Below are 27651 nucleotides of genomic sequence, written 5' to 3'. Positions count from 1 at the left end.
CTACCAGTCACATCAAAGTTTTTATCTAATGCACTTGAATTATTAAGTGTGTGAAATAAAGTTATTTTATGTTATTAAGACATTTTCTTTATAAGTTGAGTTAAGTGACTAGAAGTTGAAATTGTTGTTTTATCCCACATCCCTTATGTCATTATTTTCCCTCACTTTGAGGTTATATAATAAGGAGCATGCATTGGGATCTCCACACACAAGAAACTCAATATCCAGAACATTGGTTCCTTAAACGTGACTGAGTTAACTCGAGGACAAAAACCCTTGAGAGTAGGGGAGTTGGACGTAGTCTCAGCTCTCTTGTTTTGAAGTTTACATTTGATCCCTTGGAAGATTATTGGGAGCACATATTACGTGGAGGGTCATCAATATTACATTCAAATAAGCTCAGGTGAGTGTGGCACATACTTTTTATTAAGTTCAATTGAATATCGATTGCAAGGAGTGTGGCTATTAGTAATCAGACGTTGAAACACCCGAAGACAAATGCAAGTCTTTTGGTATAACCTCCACACTGGGTTATCCTTAGCGTTGTCTGTAATACTACTTGGTAGTCAAAATACACTACTTGCAACTTGAGGAAATCATCAACCGAACAAAGCTTAAGTGGACATCTCAACTACTGGTCTAGTGCTCGACTCACTGGGATACCAGTGCTCTCATGAGTGGAGCTAGGAGCCCTTTGTGACATCAAATCCATATAACCAAACAAAAGTAACACGCGGAAAGGAGGCACTGAATAACAATCTGGACCACCATACAACAAGACGCTTCACCAATATAATCCGCACGTCCGTCAACATACACGGGGCACTCTGAAATAATGGTCAGCCACTAGGTTATGATACCAGAACCAACAAAGCAATAGGCTCCTTTTCAGAACACGTTCATAAAGGGCATTCACACCAACTCAGGTCTTATCATTTTTATCTCACTATATGTTGTAAACTTTCAGTCTATAATATTATTGTTACATTCAGAATATAACTGAGATTCAATGATTTGTTGGTTATGGGTTTGTTATTAAACTTGACTGTCAATTCAGTATGAACTAATTCAATGGAATGTGAAACTGTATTTGCTTAGTGTTGGTAAACAGATTGTTCTTTCCAATGTAACTCTTAAATGCTCGAACCTATGAGAAACAATTTGATACCAACAATTGGATAATCTATCATGAGATTGATAGATTTCCTCTGAATTGAAAGGTACAACTCCCTTATCAATGATATTCAATGAATTTGTTTGTTCCTAAACTAATTGGGTACGTTCTTAACTTGAGAACAAAAGAGGAAAACCAAGCCAGCCCTAGACAGAACTAACTCAGGCAGAGAATTCAGTTCTACACTTAGCCAACCCCAGGAATTCACACTTCCTATGACCCATCGACATTGGTAATGCAATGTGAATGCTATGTATGCAAATGCAGTGAAAAATGAAATGAAAGAGAATGATAAATAATCCCAATTCTTGTAATAGGAAGGTCTGCAAATACTCTGATCTACAACCCATTCATTATTCAACACAAGATGCAAGGTGATACCCAAAACTAAAAATAACAATACTCGGATTGATTATAATCAAAGGAAAAATAACTAAATGCTCCAATTCAAAATAAAACCCATGTTGCCTTGAACATCACAAATAAGAATGCTCAAATTTTATTTGCTCATAGCTTATGCTAAATCTATTACAAAAACTCGAACCCTTAACATGCATAATGAAAATGCAAAAAACTAAACTAAGTTCCTTCCCCCAACTCCAGCTCTCTGTCTCTTGCAGAAAAGAACCCCGCATATCAGCAAAGATTTACAATAAATAGACTTCTTCATAACCATTCGGTTCTCCAACGGTGACCTTTCAGTTCTATAACTGTTCCTTCTTGGAGATTCTCTTCACATTCCGATTGGTTTCTTTTGGTGACTTTTCAGTTCTGTAACTGACTCTTGTCTCTTTGATTTCCCATATTTTTCTTTTTGAAAATTGACATACTTATAAACTATGATTTATAAGGATATACATTAACATATTTGAATCATGTTTGGACAAGTGATATCAAAATATATTAAATTCAAATCAAAATGTTCCTTTGCTGGTCGGACTGAAAAATAATTCTGCCTATAAATTTGGGTCTGGTTGCGGGGGTCATATCTTTTGATTCCGTCGTTGGATCAAGCTCATCTTTGGATATGTTTTTCCAAACCTAGTTATCTTCGTTTTGACCGAAGTGATCGGAAAAATAATCACTTAGTCAAAAGATATGAGCTACTGAATACTGGTCTATATGACTATTACAAAATCAGAATTGATAAAATAAAGTTTCCAACCATTTTTCTTTCACATGTTATGTAACCCAGAGGTCTTCAATTTGCCAATATGTTATCTTCCATGCTTACCATGTTTATTCCTTGCTGAATTTTGGGAGTGATTCTCTAGAATGCTTGTGGCGGAAAATCCCAAATGAAGGTTGAAAAGCGTACCAAGTTCTCAGTTTTCCACTTCTCTGTTGTACGTGAAATTCACACATTCTAGTAACAGCTACACTTTGAAAATAATTAACAAGCAATACTTCTTCTTTGCTATCAGTTCACTGGTTATGGAACACTCTAATTCATCCTTTGTAGAAATTTGACTTTTGTCTTCTCCCTTTGTGGAAAACTCCAAACTGACTACGAAAGGCATAGCAGAAAATGAATTTTCCACTTCATATTTAATGTCATGTTGATGTCCAAATCTTCAAGCAATAAATCATTATAAATCAATTAAGAGCTCTTTTCCATCTCTCTATTGTGGATTTGATACTTGGTGGAAATTCCATTTTTGAATGCGAAAAGCGCACCCAATCTCAATTTTCCATTTCCATGTGGTGGGCACAATTTTGATGTAGAATGATTCACAAATTACTTTTTTGGAGTGATCTTGATACTAGACCCCATATATCTTCATTGTGGATTGAGATTTGACTTCTCTCCTCATGTGGAAAACTGAACTTCGACTGCGAAAGGCGCAATGGAAAATGAATTTTCCGCTATGCATTTTTCCTTTTGGTGGAAAATGAAACATTTGCTTCTCCAATGGAAAATCTAAAAATGACTATGAAAAGCGTAGCAGAAAATTAGTTTTCCACTACACTTTTCCCTTTGGTGGAAAATGAAACATTTGCTTCTCCAATGGAAAATTTGAAAATGACTGCGAAAGGCGCAGCGGAAAATGAGTTTTCCACTGTGCATTTTTGCTTTGGTGGAAAATCCTGATTTGACTACAACATTATGGAAAATTCAAAAGTGCTTCTTCATGGCAGAAAAATGAACTTTGACTTCAAAATTGTAGTGGAAAATGAATTATCCGTTTCTTTAAAACTTTGGCGGATTTTCACCATTTTGCTTCCACATCTGCATATCTGCACTCGGAAACAATTCAATCCTTCATACAAACTTTCTTAGAATCAAGGAATACATTAGTGGAAATTTATCATGGGGGGTGACTTAAAAGTTTTAAAAATTGTGGTACTTTTAGTGCGCCTACACTTAGATTCAGCCTCTCCTGGTGTGTGAGTTAATAAACAGTGATCTAGGTTATACAGGAAGTTTGTAGTGAAGAATAAGGTGGTTGAATGATAACTGTTTGACAAAATTACCCAGTTGCAATTTCAGAATTCTGTTATTAAAATTAGCCAAGATTATTACAGTATGTGTGTCTTTTTAAAATTATTTTAAGAATATATATATATATATATATATATATATATATATATATATATATTCAAATGTTTGATAAAAGTGTTTATAAAAGTGCTCATTTATTGTTGATTTTCCATCGAGTCTTTGGCAATTTTGAGATTTTGATTTTTTTTAAGTAGACCGAGAAATTGCTGAGACCGAGATTTACAACTATGATTTTAACCAATTAACTATGAATAAATTATACCTACCATTAAAATTAACAATGTTTATGCATAACCAAAAGGTTCAGGGAATAAGTGTTTTAAGTTTTAAATAGGTTCCAAAGAAATTTTTTGTTTCTATTATGTCACATAAATGTGATTTGTGACAGTTACACTTTATATGCCCCTCTTATCTTTTTTCATCATCATTAATATACCAGATACTCACTGAAGGAGGTTTATAGCATTCAAAAGACCCAATTACACCTAGGGAAACATCATTTGCATACTTTAAACTCGTACTATGACCACCAACATTTATCATATATGCTGTCTAAATTTCTCAACATCCTATAGTTGTGGATTCCCCCTATATTTACAAGATTGAAGCTTAGAAAGAACTCCCCTTAGTTACTGCCCCTTACTTTATTTTGGCCATTCATGGAATTTACTAGAGTTTCATTCATTATTGCATTATTTCTATATAATTTTGCATCCAGCATTTTTCAGTACAACCAATCTGTGTATCATAAATATGCTTTTGAAAGCCTCACAAGAGTCACAACCACTGACTGCCAAGGATAAAAGACTGACATGCAAATTATAATCAGCACGTAGGATGAGAAATGCTAAAGAACAATATGATCTTGTCATACATTAATCTATCTGCATTTTCTGACTAAGGTTTTTAACTGAACCGGTTCTAATCAGAACCAGGAACGATATTTATCTAAAGTTGTCCATCCAAGTAAACATAGCCCTACTTACCGATCTGTGAATTTGCATGTCTGATTCTTGAGCATCACTCCCAGTCGAATACCAACCAAGAATATCATACTTCGGAAAAACCTTTTTATCTGCACAATTCAGATCCCAATTAAAACACGACAGGCTAACAAAATGGCAGTTATGAAAGAAGCTCATTATTACAAAAGCAGAATTCCCAAAAAAATCTCCTTGAAACAGTAAATTGTAAATAGTAATACCTTAATATATTACATTTTTGGGGCCTCCTATATATCACAAGTGGGTAAAAGTTGCATCCGTGATTATATAATGAAATGCATAGAGCAGCAAATAAAATTCAAGGATATTTTTGTTTTTACAACTTTCCTTACTTTCCTATAATATAGATTAACGAATCCCAAATGTTTCTGTTAAACATAGAAAATACTTCTTCAGAATGAATACCAGTTTTCATTAAAGCCATTTTTATATGCTTCGCACTCATTAATCATGTTATTCAGATCTGTCCAACTACTGAAATAATAGTGGAAGGCAGGGTTTTTCTGCTTTGGCAGCAAATAGCTAGCTGACATGGTCCAAAGTCTATTTCTTTGACTATTCATGGCAGCTAAGTTTGACTCCAATATTGGGAATTTAATCGTAATCAATGATATATTCAGACCGTCCAGATCTTGCGTTCATCACCCACTTCTTCAACTTAAGTTGGTGCTCAAGGACAAATGGTACTAGGGGCTAAGTCTATTCTGCTCTCCTACATAATTAACCATATCTGCAGAGCTCAGCAATTATTCCTCAGACTCCAGCAATCACAAACTAATCAGTGCTAAAGTAAAAAAAAAACATGCCACAGGTAGTTTTTGAAAAATCACAAGACTTTAACATAAAAGTACAACTTAAAAAACTCAGTGACTTAGTAGGGTGTAACCTATGTTACCCCAAGTTTCTGGGACGGGAGGACAAGGAAACAGGTTTCCGAGATGGTTTTCTTTGGCTGAAATAGGGGACAGTAGGGGTTAGCTATATATATATATATATATATATATATATATATATTTTCATGAATTTCAGAATTACAGAACATTGTCACATTCATCAAAGCAACATAGTCTAAAATTATCAATTTCATTCATCAAATCAGCATAGAACATAGCATCAAACCAAATCATCGTTTAAGAATAGGAACATAGGATGGCATCAAATGAAAGAATCAATCTGCCATAGATTAGACTTTAGAGCCCTTTCTTGTGGGTTTTGGAGGAAAACCGAATTTGTTGTGCCAAATCTTCCTAGACGGGTAGCAACCATCTTGTTTGGGCAGTAATCAGCTACAACAATTTATTTCTGAGCAATTAGTGCTGCTATTAGAGCATTATCAAAGGTGAAAACAATCTGAGTATTCCTCAACCCAACAGCAATCATTTCCAGGTCTGCAATATGAATATCAAATAGAAGTCTGATTTACAATAATTTTCAAGTCTAGTTTGTTGAACAAAAGTTGAAGTTTTAATTTTCAATCATAGTTGGATGCTAAGTTTGTAACGGCTTCCGAAAAAAAATCTTTCAACATGGGTTATATTAACATATTTTATTATTTTAATGTGGGGCCAGCAAATGGGCAGAAAATCACCGTTTATTAATGTTTTTTTTAAGTTGAATTTTATTTTAAAATCCGAAACTTCAAGCAGTACCCAGGACGCATGGGAAACGGCTACAGAGTCTTGTGACGGTCAACACCCTTTGGAAACGCGTTGACCATTTCTGAAGTTTCAGGGACGGATTTCTAATTTTCTTGCTTGGGTGGGGATGACTTGGAAATGTTTCCGGTCGTCCCAGAGTCCCCGAAACGGGAACAATTTCCAAAACTCAAGGCTTAGGGCTGGAAACGCGTCCCCAAGTAACATAGGGTTTAACTCACCGGTGGTAAAAGTATGTTTTTGAGACAGTTTCAAAATGCTACCAGAGCAGAGAAAGTGGAGACTGTAAATACCCTGTACTAGCATATTACCAAAAGTTTAATTGCTACTAGAGCAGAGAAATCGGAGACTGTAAATCCTTTGTACTTGCATGTTAGCTGCCACTGTAAATGTCCATTCAGATGCCTATGACAGCCATTGGCTGCTGAGAAAATATGTGCGGATAAAGTTTGCAGCAAATGTTACTGGTTTTTAACTTGTCTTTCTGAATAAGCATCCTTGGTTGGCTTGCAATCCTGCAGGATGGTGTGGTTTGGCTTTGGAGTTGGAGGACTCGATCAATGAAGAGATGGTACTTGGTCATTGCTGGGTAGTTTGTGGTTGTTGTGTTAATTGAGTGACTCAGTTAATGAAGGCATTCGGGGATGCTTGGGGCACTCGGAGTATGTTGTGGCTCGATTTACACTAGGAACTCGGTAGTAGTGTTGCTTGAGTTGGCTCAGTCAATAAAGGACCTTGGTTATGCTTGATGGATTTGCTAATGCTCGATGGTGGTTTCTAACACTCAGTCGTGTCTTGGTTTCTATGTTGCCCGAGTTGTCTATGAGCCGACTTTTTGGCATTTAATTTGGGTTGTATGTATTAAATATGTGTTGCAGCCGACTTGTGGCTTATGCATATATTTAATGTAAGGGTTTACTTTAATTTGTAATTGCTAGGCCGACTTGTGGCTTAGTTAGGTATAAGTAGGGGGGCCTTGTGGAGTCTTTAGGCATTCATGCGGAGGACTAAGAGATTCATCCAGCTTAGAAAGAGGATGTGGCAGAAGAGCGAATTTGAGAAGGGTTAGTAGTTGTGGCTCGGGAAACAACGAGATTGTTTGGTGGGCTTGTGAGCACAAGTTTAGATCTTTCTTGAAGGTTCTACCAGTGTAGATCTGGACTAACTAGTGTAGGGATTTAATCTTGAGGGATCTTGCAGAACTGATATTGTAATTGCTATTGTATTTGGTCGTAATCTGAAAGGCCTTACAGCCAGGCATATTGCATGTAAACAGTTATTTTATAAATAAAGAGTTGCATTTGGTATTTGATTGTATATCTTGTGTTACGTTTTCGTTGTGTGGTTATTTGCAGAAATCCAGATTATCTCCAGTAAGGGCACCCTGGTATTCTCACTGCATCAGATGGTACCAGAGCAGAATTGTTCCTGAGTGTTTAGACCGAGAATCAAAGTTGAGGCAGTTTGCACTAGGACTTGGGTCAAGGCTACAAGAAAAGGTTGATCTTGTGGAGCTGATTGATCTTCTGGATTTGTGGATTTATTACTTTGGGCTTGCAAGAATCTTGGAAGATGCCTCCAGAAGATTGGAGCCTAGGGTGATTGATGATCTTTATGATGCTGTGGAAGTGAGGCTTTCAAAGAAGATGGCATTGATGAAGAGTGATACGATCGATGAGATCATTAGTGCTATAGGTGGCATACAACGGCACGTGGGTACTTAAGATGGGTATGCGGGAGTTGCTAGAGACTTTGAAGCTGCTAGATCAAGTCGTGAGGACAGAACTAATCGTGTGGAGAGACCTATGGGAAATAGGGCTGGTCAGTTTGTTAGGCCTAGATCTCAATTAAAGTTGAAGCATAAGATGGATGTTTCTAATTTTTTAGGTACTTTGAATTCTGAAGACCTAATTGATTGGATTGGTGAATTGGAAGACTACTTTGAGTTAGAAGATATTGGAGATCTGCTCAGAGTAAGGTTGGCACAAACTAAGTTGAAAGGATGTTGCTCTTTGGTGGAAAGAACTGCAAAGAGACAGAGAGGAGGAAGGTGAAATGAAGAGCACTAGATGGAGGTTGAAGGTAACTAAGTTGAAGGTTAAGTTCATTCCAGTTGATTATGAACTTGAGTTGATCAAGAGGTTGCAGCATTTGAAACAAAAGGATATGACTGTGAAAGATTATACCAAGGAGTTCTACAAGTGGATTATTCGGTTTGGGCATAGAAAATTGTCAAAGAAGAAGGTAGCTCAATACATTAATGGTTTGAGATTCAATATCCAAGATGAGGTTGGTATGTTGAAGATTGATTCGGTTGAGGATGCCTGTCTGTATGCCCTGAAGGCAAAAGATAAGTTGAAGAGGAAAGGTCAAGGTAATTCCAAAGGAAAGGAAAAGCAGGACTACTCAACAAAGGCTAAACCGAGTGCAGAAGATGAACCAAAACCTGTTGATCAAAAGAGGAAAGCAGGTAGAGGTGAATTTAAAGGTACTTGTTTTAGATGTCGTGAAGGACATAGAACTTATAATTGTCCTTTGGGTGGTGACAGAAGAGTTGATGTTGTGAATGAGGCTGAAAACCCTACTAGTGAACTTAAGCAAGGAGAGAATTTACTAGCTCAGTGAGTACTGATCGGTCAAAGGACAATGGAATCTTGTTAGAGGAGTAATTTGTTCAGGACTTGTTGTAAATCTGGTGGTAAAGTTTGCAATGTGATTGTGGATGGTGGTAGTACCGACAACCTTGTTGCTAAGGAGATGGTTCAGAAACTTGGTTTGAGGAGAGTGAGACATCCCTATAGGATTGGTTGGTTGCAGGGTGAGCATGCTTTGGAAGTGAGGGGCAGTGCCTTGTTGATTTCCAGATTGCGCAGTATAAGGATCAAGTGTTGGACATGAACAGTTGTCATTTGTTGCTTGGTAGACCTTGGCAATATGATTGTAGGGTTGTGCATGATTGTGTCAAGAATGTGTTTTCAATTGTGAAAGGTGGCAGGAAGCATTCCCTGATTCCTTTGCAGAAAGAAGAACTCAATAGGAGAAGCCTGTGTATTGGCAGCCAAGTTGAGCTGAAGGATTCTAAGAGGGTTAGAGATCAGTGTGGAAAGCAAACCTATGGAACATCGAGAATGGATGTGAAGAAGCAAAAGAATATCAAGGGAAAGTATGTACAAGTTGAGGACTTGGAGGATATGTATGTAAAGAACCAATTTGGGATTTATGAGTTGAATCCCAAAAGATGTTCTTCCAGATATTAAGAACATCTTTTCGAACCTGGGGTGTCTGATATAGGAGCATCCTTGGTTGGCTTGCAATACTACAGGATCGTGTGGTTTGGCTTTGGAGTTGGAGGACTCGGTCAGTGAAGAGATGGTACTCGATCATTACTAGGTAGTTTGTGGTTATTGTGTTAACCAAGTGACTTGATTAATGAAGGCAATCAACGATGCTTGGGGCACTCGGCGTATATTGTGGCTCGGTTTACACTAGGAATTCGATAGTAGTGTTACTTGAGTTGGCTGGATCAATGAAGGGGCTCGGTTATGCTTGATGGATTTATTGATGCCCGGTGGTGGTTTCTAACACTAAGTCGTGTCTTGGTTTCTGTGTTGCCCGAGTTGTCTGTAAGCCAACCTTTTGGCATTTAATTTGGGTTGTATGTATTTAATATGTGTTGCAACTGACTTGTGGCTTATGCATATATTTAATGTAAGGATTTATTTTAATTTGTAATTACTAGGCCAAATTGTGGCTTAGTTGGGTATACATAGGGGGCTCTTGTGAAATCCTTAGGCATTCATGCGGAGGAGTGAGAGATTCATCCAACTTGGAGAAGAGGATGTGGCAGAAGAGCGAATTTTGAGAAGGGCTAGTAGCTAAGGCTTGGGAAACAAGGAGATTGCTTGGTGGGCTTGCGAGCACAAGTTTAGATCTTCCTTGGAGGTTTCTACCAGTGTGGATCTGGAATACCTAGTGTTGGGATTGGATCTTGAGGGATCTTGCAGAACTGATGTTGTAATTGCTATTGTATTATTTGACCGTAACACGGAAGGCCTTACAGTCGGGCATATTGCATGTAAACAATTATTTTATGAATAAAGAGTTGCATTTGGTATCAGATTGTGTATCTTTTGTTGTGTTTCCGCTGTGTGGTTATTTGCAAGGGTCCAGATTACCACCAGTAGGGGTACCCTCGAATTCTCAATGCATCACTTTCCATTCAATCACAATTGAGAAGCCATCCCATGTGACTGCAAAACCTTACTAGCTTAGATCATGAACCTGTTTGTTTGGATATATCTGTACCATTACAGTACAATAATGTTCAGATCTTGCACCATTCAAATGCATATAAGCAACAGCTGGTCACATGCAGATATATAATTTTTATTGATATTGAAACTTGAAATTCATATATATTGGACTAATTTTTTGGTCTACGATGTGTATTGAACTCTAAATGTTTGTTGTATATAAAGGAAATCAGTAAAATGTTCCAAAAAAAAGTACTATGTTTATTTTGAAAGAACTTTTTTAAGACTATGCATTTTACTTTTTAATATTTGATTTTGCTAAGTTATTGCTGAGCCTGAGGTTTTCAATAATGAAATCAACAGGTCTCGTAATTGATGACTGAAATAAGCTGCTTTGAAATAATTGAAACCAGGAAATTTGCTGCAGATGACAAACATGGTGGACATGAATGTAGGAAGTGTTTGTCTTAAAAGTTCTAATCTCAATCTCTTTTCACTAAATCTGATTTAGCATTCCATTAAATTAACAAATAATTGTGAAAAAAAAATAAAGATTTTGGTAACATCGCATGTTGAGGAGAAGGTTAAAATTCTGTAGAATATTAGAAACTTGGGACAACAATTAAACTCTAGTAGAGGTAATATTTAGGTTCTAGAAAACTATTAGACAATTAACCATGAAAATAGACTAGCGGGATGATATTCCACCAAGGGATTTATGATATTTAATGAATGGAAAGCTAAAAGAAAGAAATTCTTAACTAATTAAAATCCAGAAGATATACGTAAACAACATCTATTTGAAACTATTTGTAATTACCTCCTTGAATGGTAATAAGTACCTTTAACTAGATAAAATTTGTTCTCAATAGGATTGTTTGCAGCAGTACATGACTTCATAGTATAAAAGCATAACTACAATTAAGAGTTGACACATTTACTTTTGAGAAAATTACAGTCTTGAAATTCATTTACAAAAATCATAAATAAAGTAGCATAGGTATATAAGATTAAGGTGATTTATCATACGAATCAATTATAAACATCTACATATGAATGTTGTTTTCATATATTTCCTAAATGATAGAGATTAGGAAAAATAAAGGTCTCTAGATAAAATGTGTTAATGCATGAACTAGAATTTCAGATATAACTAAGAAGATAGGATTCTACATTAGGTCTCATAAAGGAGGTAAAACCCTTAGAATCTAATTACGTAAATTAGACAATTACTTCATGGAAATAAACATGGTTATGAGCATGCATTTGAGAACTCCTTATAAGAAAATTTGCCTCCTAACAAAGGATTGCATTTAATTATGATCATACAGTTTACTTAAGGTAAGTAACCATGAAATTTAATTACAGGATTATGATGACTTCTAGGTGTTGAATAACTTAGATCTTTTCTACAAATGTACTAACATTGCCAGTGTGATTGATGTCTTCCAAATGCAGATTTGGAGACTCTTAAATATGAGAGGAAGAGACATGTCTCTATAGTTAATCATCATTAGTTAAAAAATAACTATGTGTATAACTGATCTTTAAGCATATATGTAATATTAATATATTAATCATATATGTAATATATTATTATACCATTATATAATAATATATAATGTATAATATATATAATATTTATTATATTACATATATAATATATATTATACATATAAGATATTTATCTTAAAGATCATTTACCATCAAGAATCCCTCTTAGCTAGGAAGGATTTATAGAACACATTATGCTCTCAAGAATAAGAAGAGATATCATCTTAGTATGATATTCAATTCACTATGAGACTAAATTTCTCACCTTTCATAACACACAATTGAAATAATTTCCATTACTTTAAAAAAAACACCATCTTAAGTGTGGTCTATAGTAGCAACTATGGTATCTTGCAAGATCCGGCCCAAAAAACCATGATAATAGGTCTACCATTTGTAAGATCGCCAGTTTATAATGGTAACCTTCTAACTGTTCGTTATCACGATGTCCAGCAAAATCCGGCCCAAAGAACCATGATAACAGGTCTACCATTTAAGATATCGTCATCTTATAATGGTTACCTTTTGTTTTATATATGTCAATGAAAGATCATCACTTTCATTACATATCATATGCGCAATAGTGACCACCATGAGCCCAATCAAAGGGTGGTACAAAGGCTTTCACCTCATTCTCTCACAAAAGAATGCATTACAAGGAATTCCACTTAGAACTTCTCCTCATAGAGAAGATATCATTAACAAAGGATTGCACCTCAAAATTCTCCCTCTGAACAATGAGCCTGAGAAGTCGGGTCCTCTAGTTACTCTAATAGAAACTCTCTTCACTCAAGGATGCCTTTTGAACTCCCTCTAAATCTGATATCAATCTTCTGACATTTTGGTGGTAAGTCATTACTTCCTCATGATATACTTCTTAGTGATATACATAATAGTAGGCCCATCAAAATCATGCAGTCACACACATGTATTTCTAGACTCCCTCTGAGTATCAATCTTCTAAGCTCCTGTGTTGCCTTCGAAGAAGTGTCATACTCCCTCCTAATGTAGAAGAATCTCATAATCTTAATCATCAAAGATGTTTTCTTCAAGAGCCTCACTTTATCCATCTTAATCATCAGGGTCTTTGGAAATTGGAACTACTATCATTAGATTGAGTCTACACAATATTTGGTAGCATTTGTAATGTATCAACTTTCTTTTCCTGTAAGAACATCTCCAAAAACATAAAGGAAAAGATCAAGGCAAATAACCCTTATAGTATGTATAGAATTACAAATAAATGAATAGATAAATGTAAAAGATACTAATACTTATTTGCCCATGAGAGTCATGGAACATCTCCTTTTCTAAGGATGGTTCAAGGGGGAATAAAGCATTGGTTATTATACCCCCACAATGTAAAATTCCCACTCTTATATCGTTGAACACTTTAACATCACATCAAATATGGCAATTTCTTTCTAAGTTCCAACTTGCTCTTTTCATCCATTAAGGATCCAAACATTCAATGAGCTTAACAATAGAAGCAAACTCATCCACAATTCACCAATATCTAGATTGAGTATGACTGTGCCACATGAATGAATTTACAACTTATACGTCAAGTTTCATTCATCAAAGAAAGGCTTGTAGATGGTTCAAAATTCAAATGAATTCTTAAAAGCTTCATTAACGTCTCACAACAACTCAAATTTCCTTTGTTTATGCAAAGGTATTTGTTAGATCTTTTGATTAATCATATTATTATGCATCATATAAGATCGTCATCATATATCAAAGGCGGGCCCATTAAGATTACATAGTCACGAGGTAAATTCATAAATCACGGTCCTCTTGATTGCTACAAATCATTGATCACTGGAGATTCCATCTCGACATGGTTTACTCCCTTAGGATCAATGTGATTGAGCCTAGTCCCTCGCTTTCAAGGTTGCCTTTAATGTAATGTCAAGCTCCCTCTAAATCTCAATCTCAATCTCCCTCTTCCTGTAATAACATTCTTGGAGAAACAAAAAATCAAAGCAAATAGCTCTTATAGTACGTAATCAAAAATAAATAAATAAATAAGAGAGAGAGGCTACAATAATACTCAAGGATAATAATTAGTTTGCATGATTATATAAGAGCGTTAAAATAAAAACATCTAATTTAAATATATGTTTTAAACATATATACATATATTCAAATTCTCAATATATATATATATATATATATATATATATATTAAACGAATTATTTCCTTTTTAATTACCATATTATATTTACAAGAACAAATATTTAATTAATTAGTAACATCCTAATTAACATTATATACCTAAGAGCAATTCATAATACAATCCACAACTAATATAGCATACCTGCAAATGTCATACCCAATTACCTTTACCCTCTCTAACGTGGGCCTTGTTGAATTCCTTTCAATCTTATTCACTAACACAAAGTCAACTCTTGTTGAACTACTTGGTGGCACGTGTTCCTTGTACATTGATTGATCACTTTAATGTGTATGGGTTTCATGTCCTTTCATTTCCCCATTTCATGTCGTGGTCTTTGTTTCATTATCAATAAATTCCCATGTGAATTATATGGATGGTATGTGCAAATACCCGACTATTATTATACGTATGTGATTTTTTCATATGCAGAAGTCCTAAGAATAGAGGCCTCCGATATGAATGTCAATATCTCTTTCGACATAATGTATTTGTGCTTGATGCTAAATTGGATTGAATAAATAATGAATGGCAATGAAGACTACGGAGTGATGGATACGAATACCACTATATGATTTGTATTCATACTCAAACACATATAACTATTTATTGCCTCATAGTTCTTCATTTCTTTTCCCCTGTAGATGATCGCCCATTAAACATCATTAGCACCATATGTTGATATCCATCAATAATAGAGTTCATGATGTCAGTCAATTTATTATTGAGGATGGCCATGGTCAACACATCAACTATTACAAATTCTCATCGCATACTTATAGATACAATCCATTAAAAGGAAAACAAGAAGCCAGATTTGAAACATTTCTTCCTTCCGACTATGTATCTTGGGATCCATTGTGAAATATTTGCTTACATTTCAATAATAATATTAGCGTATATCACTCTACACCAATATAGGGATATGAACTCCATGGTGGCTTGGTATGGTATTACTAAAATAATCTTTGAGTTATTTGCATAGCATATACTAGCTTTAATTCAGATAGTAACAATCGAGCAATGTTTCTTACATTTGCAATTTGGCTATGATACCATGTTGAATAACTTAGATCTTTTCTGCAATGTACTAACATTGTCAATGTGATTGATGTCTTCCAAATGCAGATTTGAAGACTCCTAAATATGAGAGGAGACATGAAGAGACATGTCTCTATAGTTAATCATCATTAGTTAATAAATAACTATATGTATAACTCATCTTTAAGCATGTATGTAATATTAATATATTAATCAAATATGTAATATATTGTTATATTATTATATAATAATATATAATGTATAATATATTTTATTACATATATATATATATATATATATATATATATATATATATATATATATATATATATATAAGATATTTATCTTAAAGATGATTTATTATCAACAAGGTATTTCATGATAAAATCAATCCGACAAAAGCTACAACCTTAACACCAGGAGCAAGTCAAAGTTTAGGGGTGGAGGATGTAATACCTCTCTTACCTTAACAAGTATTACTAGGGATATGAAGATAGTATAAGTATGCTTGGACTAGGTTGGGAGATAAGGTTACTTCTAGTACTCCTTGATTTTACAACTTTACAAATTCATGCATAGGTAAAACTATAAGATAACATCCCACAATCTTAAAACAAAAAGAATGGTACCTATCTACTCATAAATTGGTAATCAACTAGGTTCTTATGTTATAATATGTTTACAAACAGTTCTATACTTATCATGCACATCCTTTTTGGCTTATGATGTTAGAAAGGAAACTAGTTCATATTGTCTAAGGGAACCCGTTAGGACTCTTACATCTATGATCAAAGTGATCTTATGAACAAAAAGTTATTTCAAAAAAAAAAAGTATTCACCAAGCTTAGTAACATTTAGACTTAACCTTTCGGGTTCCTTAGCAAGGCATTACAAGTTATGGTATTGACTTTTAAAGTGTCAATTGCCACTTCTCTTTAAGTAGAATTTTGCATTTGTATAATTCTTAACTGATAGTAAAATCTATGTATGAAGCCTATTATCAAGAGTGGGGAGCCCCGTATAAAACCATCACTATTTTATCTATAAGCTTGTAACATCTCATAGAAATCCATGTGGAACTACTACTAAACTATTCAAAACAAATAACTATAATAGATCAAAATCAAAACAAGTAAAGATATAGAATTAGTTTAATACATTTTAAATTCTTTCTAACATGAATTTCGTGGTTGAGAGTGTTTTTGAATCAGCATCACCTCAGCACTATTATATAAATCTCAGGTAATGCATTGGTCTTCTTAAATAAAATCGTAGCCCCAAATAAAAGGTGTGATCACATAGCACAATGCAAAATATCAACATTCTAATATTGTGTAAATTGCAAAATTGTTAACATCGCTAACTTGCAAGGACAATCACAAGCTCTTTTATGGGGGCAAAAATAAATCTTCCAATTTGATGACCATGGAAGATTGGAAGCCTCTAAGAGCTAGAAGTGAACTAATTAATTTGAAAAAAACGACATTACTTCTGTTAGCACACAATGTTAAGCTAAAAGTAAAGTATCACTAACTAAATATGGAGTGGGATAAAATTGTGTGAGAACTACCCTATTGTGCGAAGTACCCAACTTATTCGGTGAGAACTACCCTAACGTGCAAAGTACCCACAAGCAAAGAAGCAATAGTTTGCAAAAAATTGTGATTATACTCAATTAATTATGAATAGGGGAGCCAGCTGATTTTTCCCTTGAAAAAATCTTCATTTGTGAAAACATTGTGGACCATATTAGACAAATGATTTGGTAAAACATTCAATGAATTAATGAATGAGCAAGATGCTCATATATAATTTACAAGAATGTTATATATGAGCAAGAAGCTCATATATAATTTACAAAATTACCAAAAAACTTGGATATATGGCTGATTCAGCGTAGAATTGGTGTAAAAAATTTGGTTATTTAGTCCCTCAATTTTCTCACCAATCTCTGGAAAACCCTAAACTAAAATAAGCAAGTAGAGTAATTGTGGTCATCAATGGACTTTGAAAGGGACTCAATCATCTTAAATTGCTAGGGTTATTTGAGCTATAGTGTAGATAAGATAAGATAAGATAATGATATTAATGTCCAACAAAAGACCACCAAAAGGTCTATGGGACTATGGTGTTACAACAATGAGGATGGCAACAGCAGGAGCACCCAATAGTGTCTGAAAACAAAAGCATACAACAAAACAAGAAGAAGAAAAGAAATAGAGAGAGGCCAAGACAAAAGACTAAGAGTCCTTTCTAGGCAGAACGAAATCAGCCACAGAAGGATATGCCTATCAATGGGTAGAAGCTTTGCGCTATCTCTCAGAACTCGTAGAGGAGTGTCGCTGCTACAAATTGCCAGTAAGGGATCTGACAAATCTAGCAGATCTAGAATCACCGGAGGCGCTAGTAGAGCTAGAAAACCTTTTCACACCATGCAAAGGAGATAATGGTGTGAAAAAGGCAATAATGAGCTGAGTAGAAGTATGCTAGGGAGGAAGTAGTGACTGTAGAGTTCTATCACAAAGCATAGTGGCCTCCTGAAGATAAGGTGCAAGACACCACTAATCATAGTAATTGAAAAAATCAAAAAGAGAGAAACACTCCCGAAATAGACAGAAAAATCTCCCTCTAATCTTATAGTAGATAGGGCAACGGAAAAGAAGGTGAGTCTGTGTCTCAGTCTCATCCAAAGCACAACTTATAGATCCGCTCTCCATTGTCAATATGATGGTCGGTCTGAGCTCGAAGACGGTGAGAACCAACTCTAAAAGACCCTAGGGAGATACACAGAGCGTGAGACCACTACCGAGAAAGGTAGCTAGGACGAACAATAATCCCATCAGAGATCTCGAAAAAGTGCTCCGCATAAAAGGACATCCTCTGACATAAACTAACAGGTGGGTTAATTCCGGTAGTGGCAATGTACTCTCTATAAATGTCAAGTCTAACATGCTCATTTAACTCCTGCGTGAGGGGAGAAGACCAGTAGGGGCATTCAACAGGAACTAGTAAGGGAGGAGGTGGTCAATATCTATCCCAATCGATCCTAGCAAAATCAAAACTCACAGTAATAATCGAACAACAGTAAGCCAAGTAGGAGTACCGATCACAATCACCAACCAAATCCACAAAACCATGTAGACGATGGAGGAACCAAATCACATCAAAAATGGTCGCGAGACTAAAAGGATGAGCGTCGAACTTAGCCAGAATGATACTATGAGGAGTGAACCTGTGAAATCTAATGATGCACCGAAAAGAAATATCTAAACCCACTCAATCGATGCCCAATCAAAACCAAGGAGAGATGGACTCCAAACCACGGACCCATAAAGAACTTTCAGTCGCACAAGGGATTCCAAGAGGGATAACTTGGATGAGAGTAGAGCAATTGTGGCCATTAATGGACTTTGAAAGGGACTCGATCATCTTAAATTGCTAGGGGCATTTGAGCTATAGTGTAGAAGCAAATGATGAATCTGCTCTAATGATGAATCTGCTCTAAACTTCAGATTTGAAATGACTCAAACTCTTTGGAGGCCCCACCCCCTGGATTATGATACAAACAAGTATATTATTACAGCTACCCTGATTAAAATTATAACTATTATGCACTACCATGCATGGTACTTTGATGGGGAAGGATTGAACCACCATACTTTACAATTAAAATCATGAAGTAGTTTTAAAATTTAAATTGTTATTAACTATTAATATATTGTTATTAACTATTAATATATGAATTGTTATGAAGTAAATTATAATTGAAGACAATATAAAAATTTGGAAGTTTATATTTAATTTTTAATGCATGCATACAAATGGACGCACATAAACACAGATGCACACACGAATAATATATTTATTAATTTTATTACTAACACTTCTCTCTACCTAAAATAGCTGTTAGTGAGCTAGGTATTGCCAGAACCAATGACTCGCTAATCTTTTCCTTCAACTAAACAAATGCCTTCTGTTGAATTCTACTCCATATAAAAAACTTTCCAACTGCTACTTTGGAATATAAAGCATTGCAGTTGTGGAATGTGATTCAATAAGCATTCTAAAATATTGAACTACCCTACAAAACTCCTTGCCCAATCGCAATTAAAGTCTTGGATCACTTCAAAGTGACCTCTACTTCTAATCAAATCAGTAGCTAGATCACTGTCTGTAAATTTTGATCTCAGTTGCTTCACAGAATTCCCCGATTTCATCTGACTTAAACAACTATTTAGTGACTACCCACTTGAAAAGTCTGATAAATGTCGATCTCAGCTAATTCGGACTAGGGTAATATTTGATCTCAGATTTAGACAACTATTTGGTGACTGTCCTCTTAAAATATTAACAGAATATTTACCTATCAAAAATCAATTTTCTCCAATTCATGGTTTACACTCAATTTGATTTGTGCTCTCTATATCTCCATGCAATTGAAATAATCTTAATTTTAATTTTTATCTTAAATAGTCTGCCTCTTTTTCTCTCATTTTCTATGGTTTTTTAAATCTAATTTACTCTCGATTTTTTCAAAATATCTTATACCTTTTGTTTGCCAATTTTTTCCTCAAAATTTTTTTGCTGCTATAGCTGTAAGTTCTGGTTTAAATGTGATTAAAGAAATCATATCAAGTAAGCTAAAGTTCGTCCTGCAAAATGAATTCGCCATTTTCTAGAGCACACTGTTCATTGTTTACCAAGGTTTACAAAAATTTATCGAAAGTAGCTATTACAAAAATACAAAAGTTTAGAAAGCCAGAGTTTCTTCCCATCACTGCTTGCATGCTTATTAAAATAAATGTATAGAACTAATCAAGCAATCCAAATGCATTTATGTGCTGTTACTAGTCTATTCAAGAACAAGGAAAAAGAAAACATTTCTTGGAGATCGCCAAAAGTTGGTTTTGTCAAGTTAAATGTTGATGGAGTCACGAAAGGCAACCCTAGTGCAGTGTAGCTGATGTAGTGATTACAGATGTCCACGGATCTATTTTGAAAGTTGGATCATTCCATCTTCATCTAACTCTGAGAATGAGGAGTAAACCTTGGCTTTCCTTTAAGGTAAAAAATTGGTGCCCTCTAAGAATTGTAGATTACTTGTAATAGGCACCCTGGAAATGCCCAAAAACTGAACCAACTGCTGAAATAGAGTTTAATGTCTTTGCATAGATTTAAAACCACATAACACGAACAAGAAGGAATTTAACATGAAGATTGAACCACTGCTGAAATAATATTAGTTCTCAAAATGATAAAATCAAATACATAGTAATGTATTCCAAAGGTCAAACCCCAAGGGAATGACATCTAGAATGTTACAAGAGAGAATGAACGTCCTCTAATGCCAAGACCAAATCTCTAACTCACACCTCCAAGCTTTTATCAAATGCAATTCACAATCATCCGATACTCAATAATGACTGTCCCACCTCTATTTATACTTTTCCTACACCCTTCTAGAAGGAAATCAAATATTAATTAATTGCAAGTACTAGAAGCTTCCCCCTTCCAATAATTAATGCACTCTCTAGAAACTCCTCCCTTGCAATACAATAATTAACTGTGCTTCTAGAAAATTAAACACACTCTAGAAGCTTCTCCATTGTAATACAATAATTAATTAAATTAATTAAATATAAAGTCACCTTTTAATTTTTAATTTATTTAATGACTTTATAAGAAATTAATTTAACTACTAAAGAGGGGACATTACATTACTCAAAGTTGAGGGCAACTCCAAGGTCATTATTCTCGGGACAGATTGGAAGCTCAGTAGTGTTTTGGATGATTAGAAGCTGGCTAGCTCCTCAAAAAGATTGTGTTTTCCTATTGGTACAGGGAAGGAATCAGGTGGTGGATATCTTACCAAATGAAGTATAAAGTAAACCTTTTTCTATGAAATATACTTTGTATTCAACTGAACGAGGAACACAAACTCTTGGACACAGAGCTCCTTACAAGTGTTTCTGCCATTCAAGTGCTAAGGGATCGGCGCTATCTTTCCTCTAGAAAAGATGATAGAATGATGATTAAGCTAGATATTAAAAAAGAATATGATAATGATAACATGGATTTTTTATTAAAGCTATTGGAGAAACTTGGTTTTGAGCTGATTGGGTTTAAAGGATTGAGGGATATATTAAGACTCCTAGGCTGTCGATTCTAGTGAATGGAAGTCCTCGAGGATTTTTCAGACAACTACTAGCATCAAGCAAGGTAACATAATTTCTTCCTTTTTCTTTATTATTTTGGCTGAAGTGCTTGGTAGACTTATAACTAAAATGAGAACCAATGCACACTAGAAAGGCGTTAAGATGGTGTATGGAATTGATTCTTTCTCCTATCTGTAGTTTGTGGATGACACCTATCTAATGGGTGAAGCTACAGTTTGGGAGGCTAATGTTATTAATGATCGGTTAGCATCCTTTGGGATTGACTCAATGAATGAATTCCTTGCTCTCAAAGAAAATAGCGTGTAGTGCCTCTCCCATTTGACTTATGTAAGTCATCCCTTTGGATGCAACCTTGTTAATCTCTCCTTGAGAAGGGATCATGATTGTGACCATGAGTGATCTACACCATTGAGATGATTGGATTTATGTTACTGTATCAATTGCTTTGATTATGCTTATGGCTGATTTATGAGATTATGATGTGTTAGATGGTTCACTGAGGTTTGTGTCAGTGGTTACCAAGATCATGTGGTATCATGTTGTTGTTCCGTGATTATCCTGAGATGTGTGCAGAGTTTGCACTGTGTACTATTACCTTGGTACATTGGACTAGGTTTTTGTAGTAGTGGTTAGTCATGCTTATGATTGTGTTCGCTTATGTGTTTTAAGTGCCCTTTCATGTTGTGTAATCAACCATTATTGAATGCTTAAATAATTAGAAATGGATTGTCCATGTTGGATTCTTTGGTTATGTGTTGCAGATATTTACCTTGTTATATTTTGATCCGAGAGATACTTGTTACTCATGTTAAGTTTTACATTTGAGATGAACTGAGGGTCAGATGTTATACTATGATTTCAATATCATAGATGTTAGACTACTATGTTGTTTACTTGATCATAATTGCATAATGATGCCATTTTGAGATGATAGTATGCTTCATGATCATATCTAGTTATCCAGCATTTGAACATATTTCTATTTACGTTATGTGATGGATTTAATGCTATGGTTATTTACTTCATTTTTGCTTAATTATGCTATATGCGAACATGAGTGATGTAAATAGATTATTTTGGTATTATTGAATAAATGGTTAAAATTGGTTATTTAATGCATTTATTGTTTCGGCTATATTCTTTTATGCAATTGCACTTGATTGTGTTGTTTAGTGTGCAGGATTTATATCCCTGCCAATGGCACATGGAGTTAGTGATTCAGTTATTCATTATTTTACCAATGTCGTCTTTGTATGGTCAACCTATCCTTATTTCAATTGTTTAATTAAACCTTTCGGTGATTATTAAATCTAAACTCAATTGTATTATGTGATTATACCAATGAGCGTCTTTGTGCATTTAGAGTTTCACATTGTCACGAAAGTTGTTAAAGAAATTTTTATGTTTTTGGGTTTTCGCACTTTTCATTTTATTGAATTTAATTTTTGGCAACTTTGCCATAGATGAATTCCTAATTTACGAATAGCCTGTTTTCGTTTGGGTTGATTCGGAGTTTAACTAGATTGGCTAGTTATTGCCCTAATCGATTATTCACTCGAAAAGTGAATAAGTATTGAAAAAATAATAATTCCTCACTTCTCACATTGGAATTAAAAAGTTTGAGAGTAAAACCCAAAATCCTCTTCATAAGGATTTACTGTTTTGTTCGTTTTGGGAGCTACAAGGGTGGGATCGTTGCGAGATTGGTCTCGTTGGATCCATCTCGGGGAGACCTTGGATTGCCACGATTTTCGGCTACTTCTACAAGATTTTTATTTTATGGTTCAGATTCTTGTTTTGCCTTTTTGGTTGTGAGGTAAGGCTCTTCCATTTTATTGTTTCTGCTTCGTTTCAGCTTCTGTTTTTGTTAGTCGTTTGTTAGGAGGCTGAGAACTAGTATTTCCCTCCATTTTTGTTTGCTGGTTCTGCCCAGTTGGTCAAGTATGAACATTTTCCTTGTTTTCGAGATGGAGATTTGGGGTTTCGCGCCGTTATGCTAGCTATTTTTGTATATGGTGTCCAAACCAAAATTTTATTGAATTTTCGGGGTTTTTGTGTCCAAAGACCAAATAGGTTTTAATTTTGATGTTTCCAATTTTAGGAGTTTTACCTCATTTTGTGTGTTGCCCTATTTTCTTGGCATGAGTTTGGTCGTGGACTTGGATCATCCGTTTGGATGTCAGTCAGACCATTGTTGCACTTTTATGTTTGCATTGGGATGTGTGCCACATCCGTACTCTCGACTTTGTGTTCGGTTGAGTGATTTTATTCCTGGTGTTATGGTTTCTCTTGGACCCTTGTTATTGTTTCGTAGACAGAAGGATTCGTGTAGAATCCATACTCCCAGATTGAGGCCGGTTGAGTGAGTTCATGATGTTTGGTCTTGTTGCATCATTAGGATTCGTGTAGAACCCATACTCTAGGATTGAGGCCAGTTGAGTAAGTTCATGATGTATGGTTTTGTAGTTTATTAAGATGTGTGTCGCATCCATCCTCCCGAGTTGTTATTCAGTTGAGTATTATTTATGGTTGTGTTATCATCTAGCCCTTGTGTTTGATCTTCGCAATGGTGGTGCGCCACACACGAGCCTGTGCATGTGCATTTGTCGAGTGACTTGCGAGGCCCAACTTCCTGTTGTATTTTGGTGGACTTATGTTCATGTGGGGTTGGGTTGGGAATATGCATGCCTACAAGCACTCATCATGTGATGAGCATGGGTATGTAGGGTAAGGCGATGGAGGGGCTTCTCTCACAACCCATGTGATGTCCCCAACGTAACCACACACCAGTTTGAGTGTTTTAGCTATTGGGCCAATCATGTCCTCGCGCAAGATGGTGTTTCCTCTCATGGCTCTGTGTACTTTCTCGCACAAAGAGGTACTTCCTCTCACAAGACTGTCAGTTGTTATTCTCTTGCGCGAAAAACAAGGGAGCTCTCCGCTATTCTTTGGAGAATGCAACTTGGACTTTTGAGTACCCTTTAGGATTGCTTGTGATTGGACAGATCGTAGATTTTGTAATCTGATGTCGTCTTTGGTTTTCATTCTTGAGTTTGTGTGTGTAATGTCCCCATTTTAGCAATTGACCAAGTGTGTGTGCGTTAGCCTTGTTCTACATGGTCCCGAAGGCTAACGAAGGGTTTAATGGGATCCTGGAGTGTTTTGGCCTAGTCATTTCCAGTTTGGGCCAAAACAAAATTGATTTACTCAGTTTCAGGTATACTTACTATTTTTAGTAAGTCGGCAGGACACAGTGCAGGTCAATTTTGGTGATTGGATTTGATACTCCTCGGTGAGAGCTTTCCGATGAGCTATCACTTGCATTATTCGGAGTCCGATTGCTAATACATTTTAATGCCTGAAGTGTTATTAAAGTAACATCTAATTTAATTGTAAAATATTAAAGTGTTACTTCAATATTTATTTTATGGGGATGTGTACCCAAGGGAGACATAAGGGGTATTTTAATATATGTTTTATATACTACATATCTTTTATCCCACATTGCCCATATGAGTTGAGCAGACCCTTGGAAATTGAATAAAAAGAAGCATTTGTGGCTTCATTAGCCAGGTTGAATATGAGAAGAAATTGGTGTGTGAGTTGCAGCTCTATTCTTGGCATTTGAGGACGTCTATCCTCTCTTGTAACATTCTAGACGTCATTCCATTGGGGTTTGGCCTTTGGAATTCTTTGTTATTGGCTTCATTATCAAGCAATTTAGTTGCATTTCCAGCTACAGGCAGATTTGGTATTTTGCTCATATCTTCTTCACTACTTTTCTGACGCTTATGCCGCTTTGAGGGAATGATATTACGAAAGTAGTGGACTGATTGAAGGACAAAGCACTGTAGCAGCAAGTTCGAAAGCATGGGTTGGAGTATTATGTCAATACTGCTGAAGTAATTAGTGAGTTGATAAATCTGCCATGTATTTGGTTTTATGAATTCTAAAAATAACATTTTATTAGCAACAGTTCATTTCCACTTTGCATATTATTGTAGTTTCTTTCTTGTTTATGTTGTATGATACCAATTCCATGCACAAAACACAACAAACAAATAAACGTTTGATTTCCGGAGTTATAAGGGGTTTAAAACATTGAACGGAGAAATAAGAGGTTGAATGCAAACTATTTGACAAAATTCCTTTCAACAAATTGGTTTAGTTTTTTGGGACATCCAGGGGTGCCCATTACAGTGGTATCAAAGCTATAAGTCTTGCCATCCTATGAAGGTCTTATAAGGAATTTGGAACAGCCGGATAGAGGGAAAAGTGTTTGACGAAATGTCAAAACACTAAAATCAGAAATAAAAAAACACAGGCTAAGCATTTATGTTTGAGCATGCGACAGGGGCCTTATAATTTCTGCGATACCAGAGCAAGACAAAATAGGATTTCAGACTTGCAAAGCAAACAGTCTAGTACATCCGTGCAGAGGGACATTGAATCCAGCCATACAGACACAGAGGAGATATTCTTTGATCAGGACAACAATATGGGTGATCGAGATGACAGGAATACAGGATTAGGCGAAGGCGAGAATGCCGGTCCAAATTAGGGGGACGTAATGTTCAGACAATTACTGGATACATTAGAGCAGGGGCAGCGTATGCACCAGGAGCAAAATAGGTGAATGGACATGATGTTGCAGCTCATGGCTAGACAGATGGGTGTCAATATTAATCCAAGTGATGCCAACAACAAAAACAATAACAATGGGGGAAACAATAAACATGGAGGCCAAGGCAACAACAATGGTCCTGAGAATAACATTAATGGTAATAATGGACACGGCAACAATGGGAATGAGGCTGATAACTTTAGACACGTTGCACGCCCAGCGCGAACTGCGAGCTCCAGACCTTTTCTACCCACCTTCCCACCCAGAGATCCGGTTCAACCAGTAAACGAACCGCAGATTACCGAGTTACAGGATCAGTTCAGGAGGAACTGGGAGGCTAGTGGACCGGAGTTTCAGGCGGATATTTCCCTCAGAGATTATATGGACTTGAGGATGAGACACATGCCTAGAGCAGGAGGGAGTAATCAAAACTTTGAGCTGAGAAAGAAAGTTGGAAAACTTTCCTTACCTTATTATGATGCTTCAGGGAAGATGAATGCACGAGCTTGGGTGCAGAAGGTAGATACATACTTGCAGCTAAATCCTATGCCTGAGGAGGCTATCAAGTATGCGGCTATGCACTTGGATGGCGTTGCACATGAATGGTGGCATCATGGCATGGTGACTTTGGGGCATAATCAGATTACATCCTATAAGGAATTCACTGAAACATTGATTGAGAGATTTGACACCAGGGATCCTGAGTTACATTTCAAGGAACTAGCACAATTAAAACAGTCAGGTTATGTGGATGCTTACATTGCCGAGTTTCAGCGCTTGTCTGTACTTGTTACTGATATCTCTCCTAGGAGATTGGTGGTGTTATTTTGTGATGGTCTTGTTGATCCATTACGAGGTTGGGTGAAGGGACATGATCCACTCACCTTAGCTGAAGCAACTAAAAAGGCACGAGATTTAGCCCCTTTCGTATATAAAGGAAAAAACCATTCAACAGATTCTTCCTACCGCAAGGACAAAGACAAAAAACCGTTTCAGAAAGAGTATAGCAAACCCAAAGAAGGATCAAAAGGACTAGACAATGAAACCTTGAATGAACTTCGAAAGAAGAAGTTGTGCTTCCATTGTAGAGAGCCTTGGGACTTATCTCATAAATGTTCTCTCAAAGCTAAGGCAAATCAAATGGAGTATTTTTCAGCAGAAGATTCAGAGTCAGAGGGGGAGGATCAGCACTCCGATTCAGATGAGGGTAACACTATAGAGGAGAGTAGCATTCCTAAGGATGATAGATCGTTGGCACACTTGACAGGGGCCCAAAAGGCAATCACATTTAAGGTTAGGGGTACTATCCAGGGGCAAAAAGTGATATCTCTTATTGACACTGGGGCTACACATAACTTCATAGATGCACAGTTGGTAGCCAGGAGAGGGTTACAGACAGAGGAGCATGATGGGTTTAGAGTCATGGTGGCTAACGGTGATAAATTATTATGCACTCGGAAGATATCTAATCTTCACATCAGGTTTGGAGA

The 27651-nt window shown here is 35.9% G+C and overlaps 1 protein-coding gene across 1 annotated transcript in view; it reads right to left on the bottom strand.

The window, feature by feature from the left end:
• The window catches only part of LOC149580130 (COP9 signalosome complex subunit 6a-like), a 74130-nt gene that overhangs the window by 27790 nt on the left and 18689 nt on the right, over positions 1 to 27651 (bottom strand). The window contains exon 2 of the mRNA XM_089789647.1: positions 4664 to 4752. Coding sequence (XP_089645773.1) covers positions 4664 to 4752 — 89 coding nt within the window. The remainder of the gene's footprint in view (positions 1 to 4663; positions 4753 to 27651) is intronic.

Source organism: Cupressus sempervirens, chromosome 1, assembly GCF_028749045.1.
Source record: "Cupressus sempervirens isolate cs-2001-9-10 chromosome 1, ASM2874904v1, whole genome shotgun sequence".
Lineage (NCBI taxonomy): Eukaryota > Viridiplantae > Streptophyta > Pinopsida > Cupressales > Cupressaceae > Cupressus > Cupressus sempervirens.
Note: the sequence above shows the minus strand (reverse complement) of the source record. Positions and strands in the feature narration are given on the sequence as shown.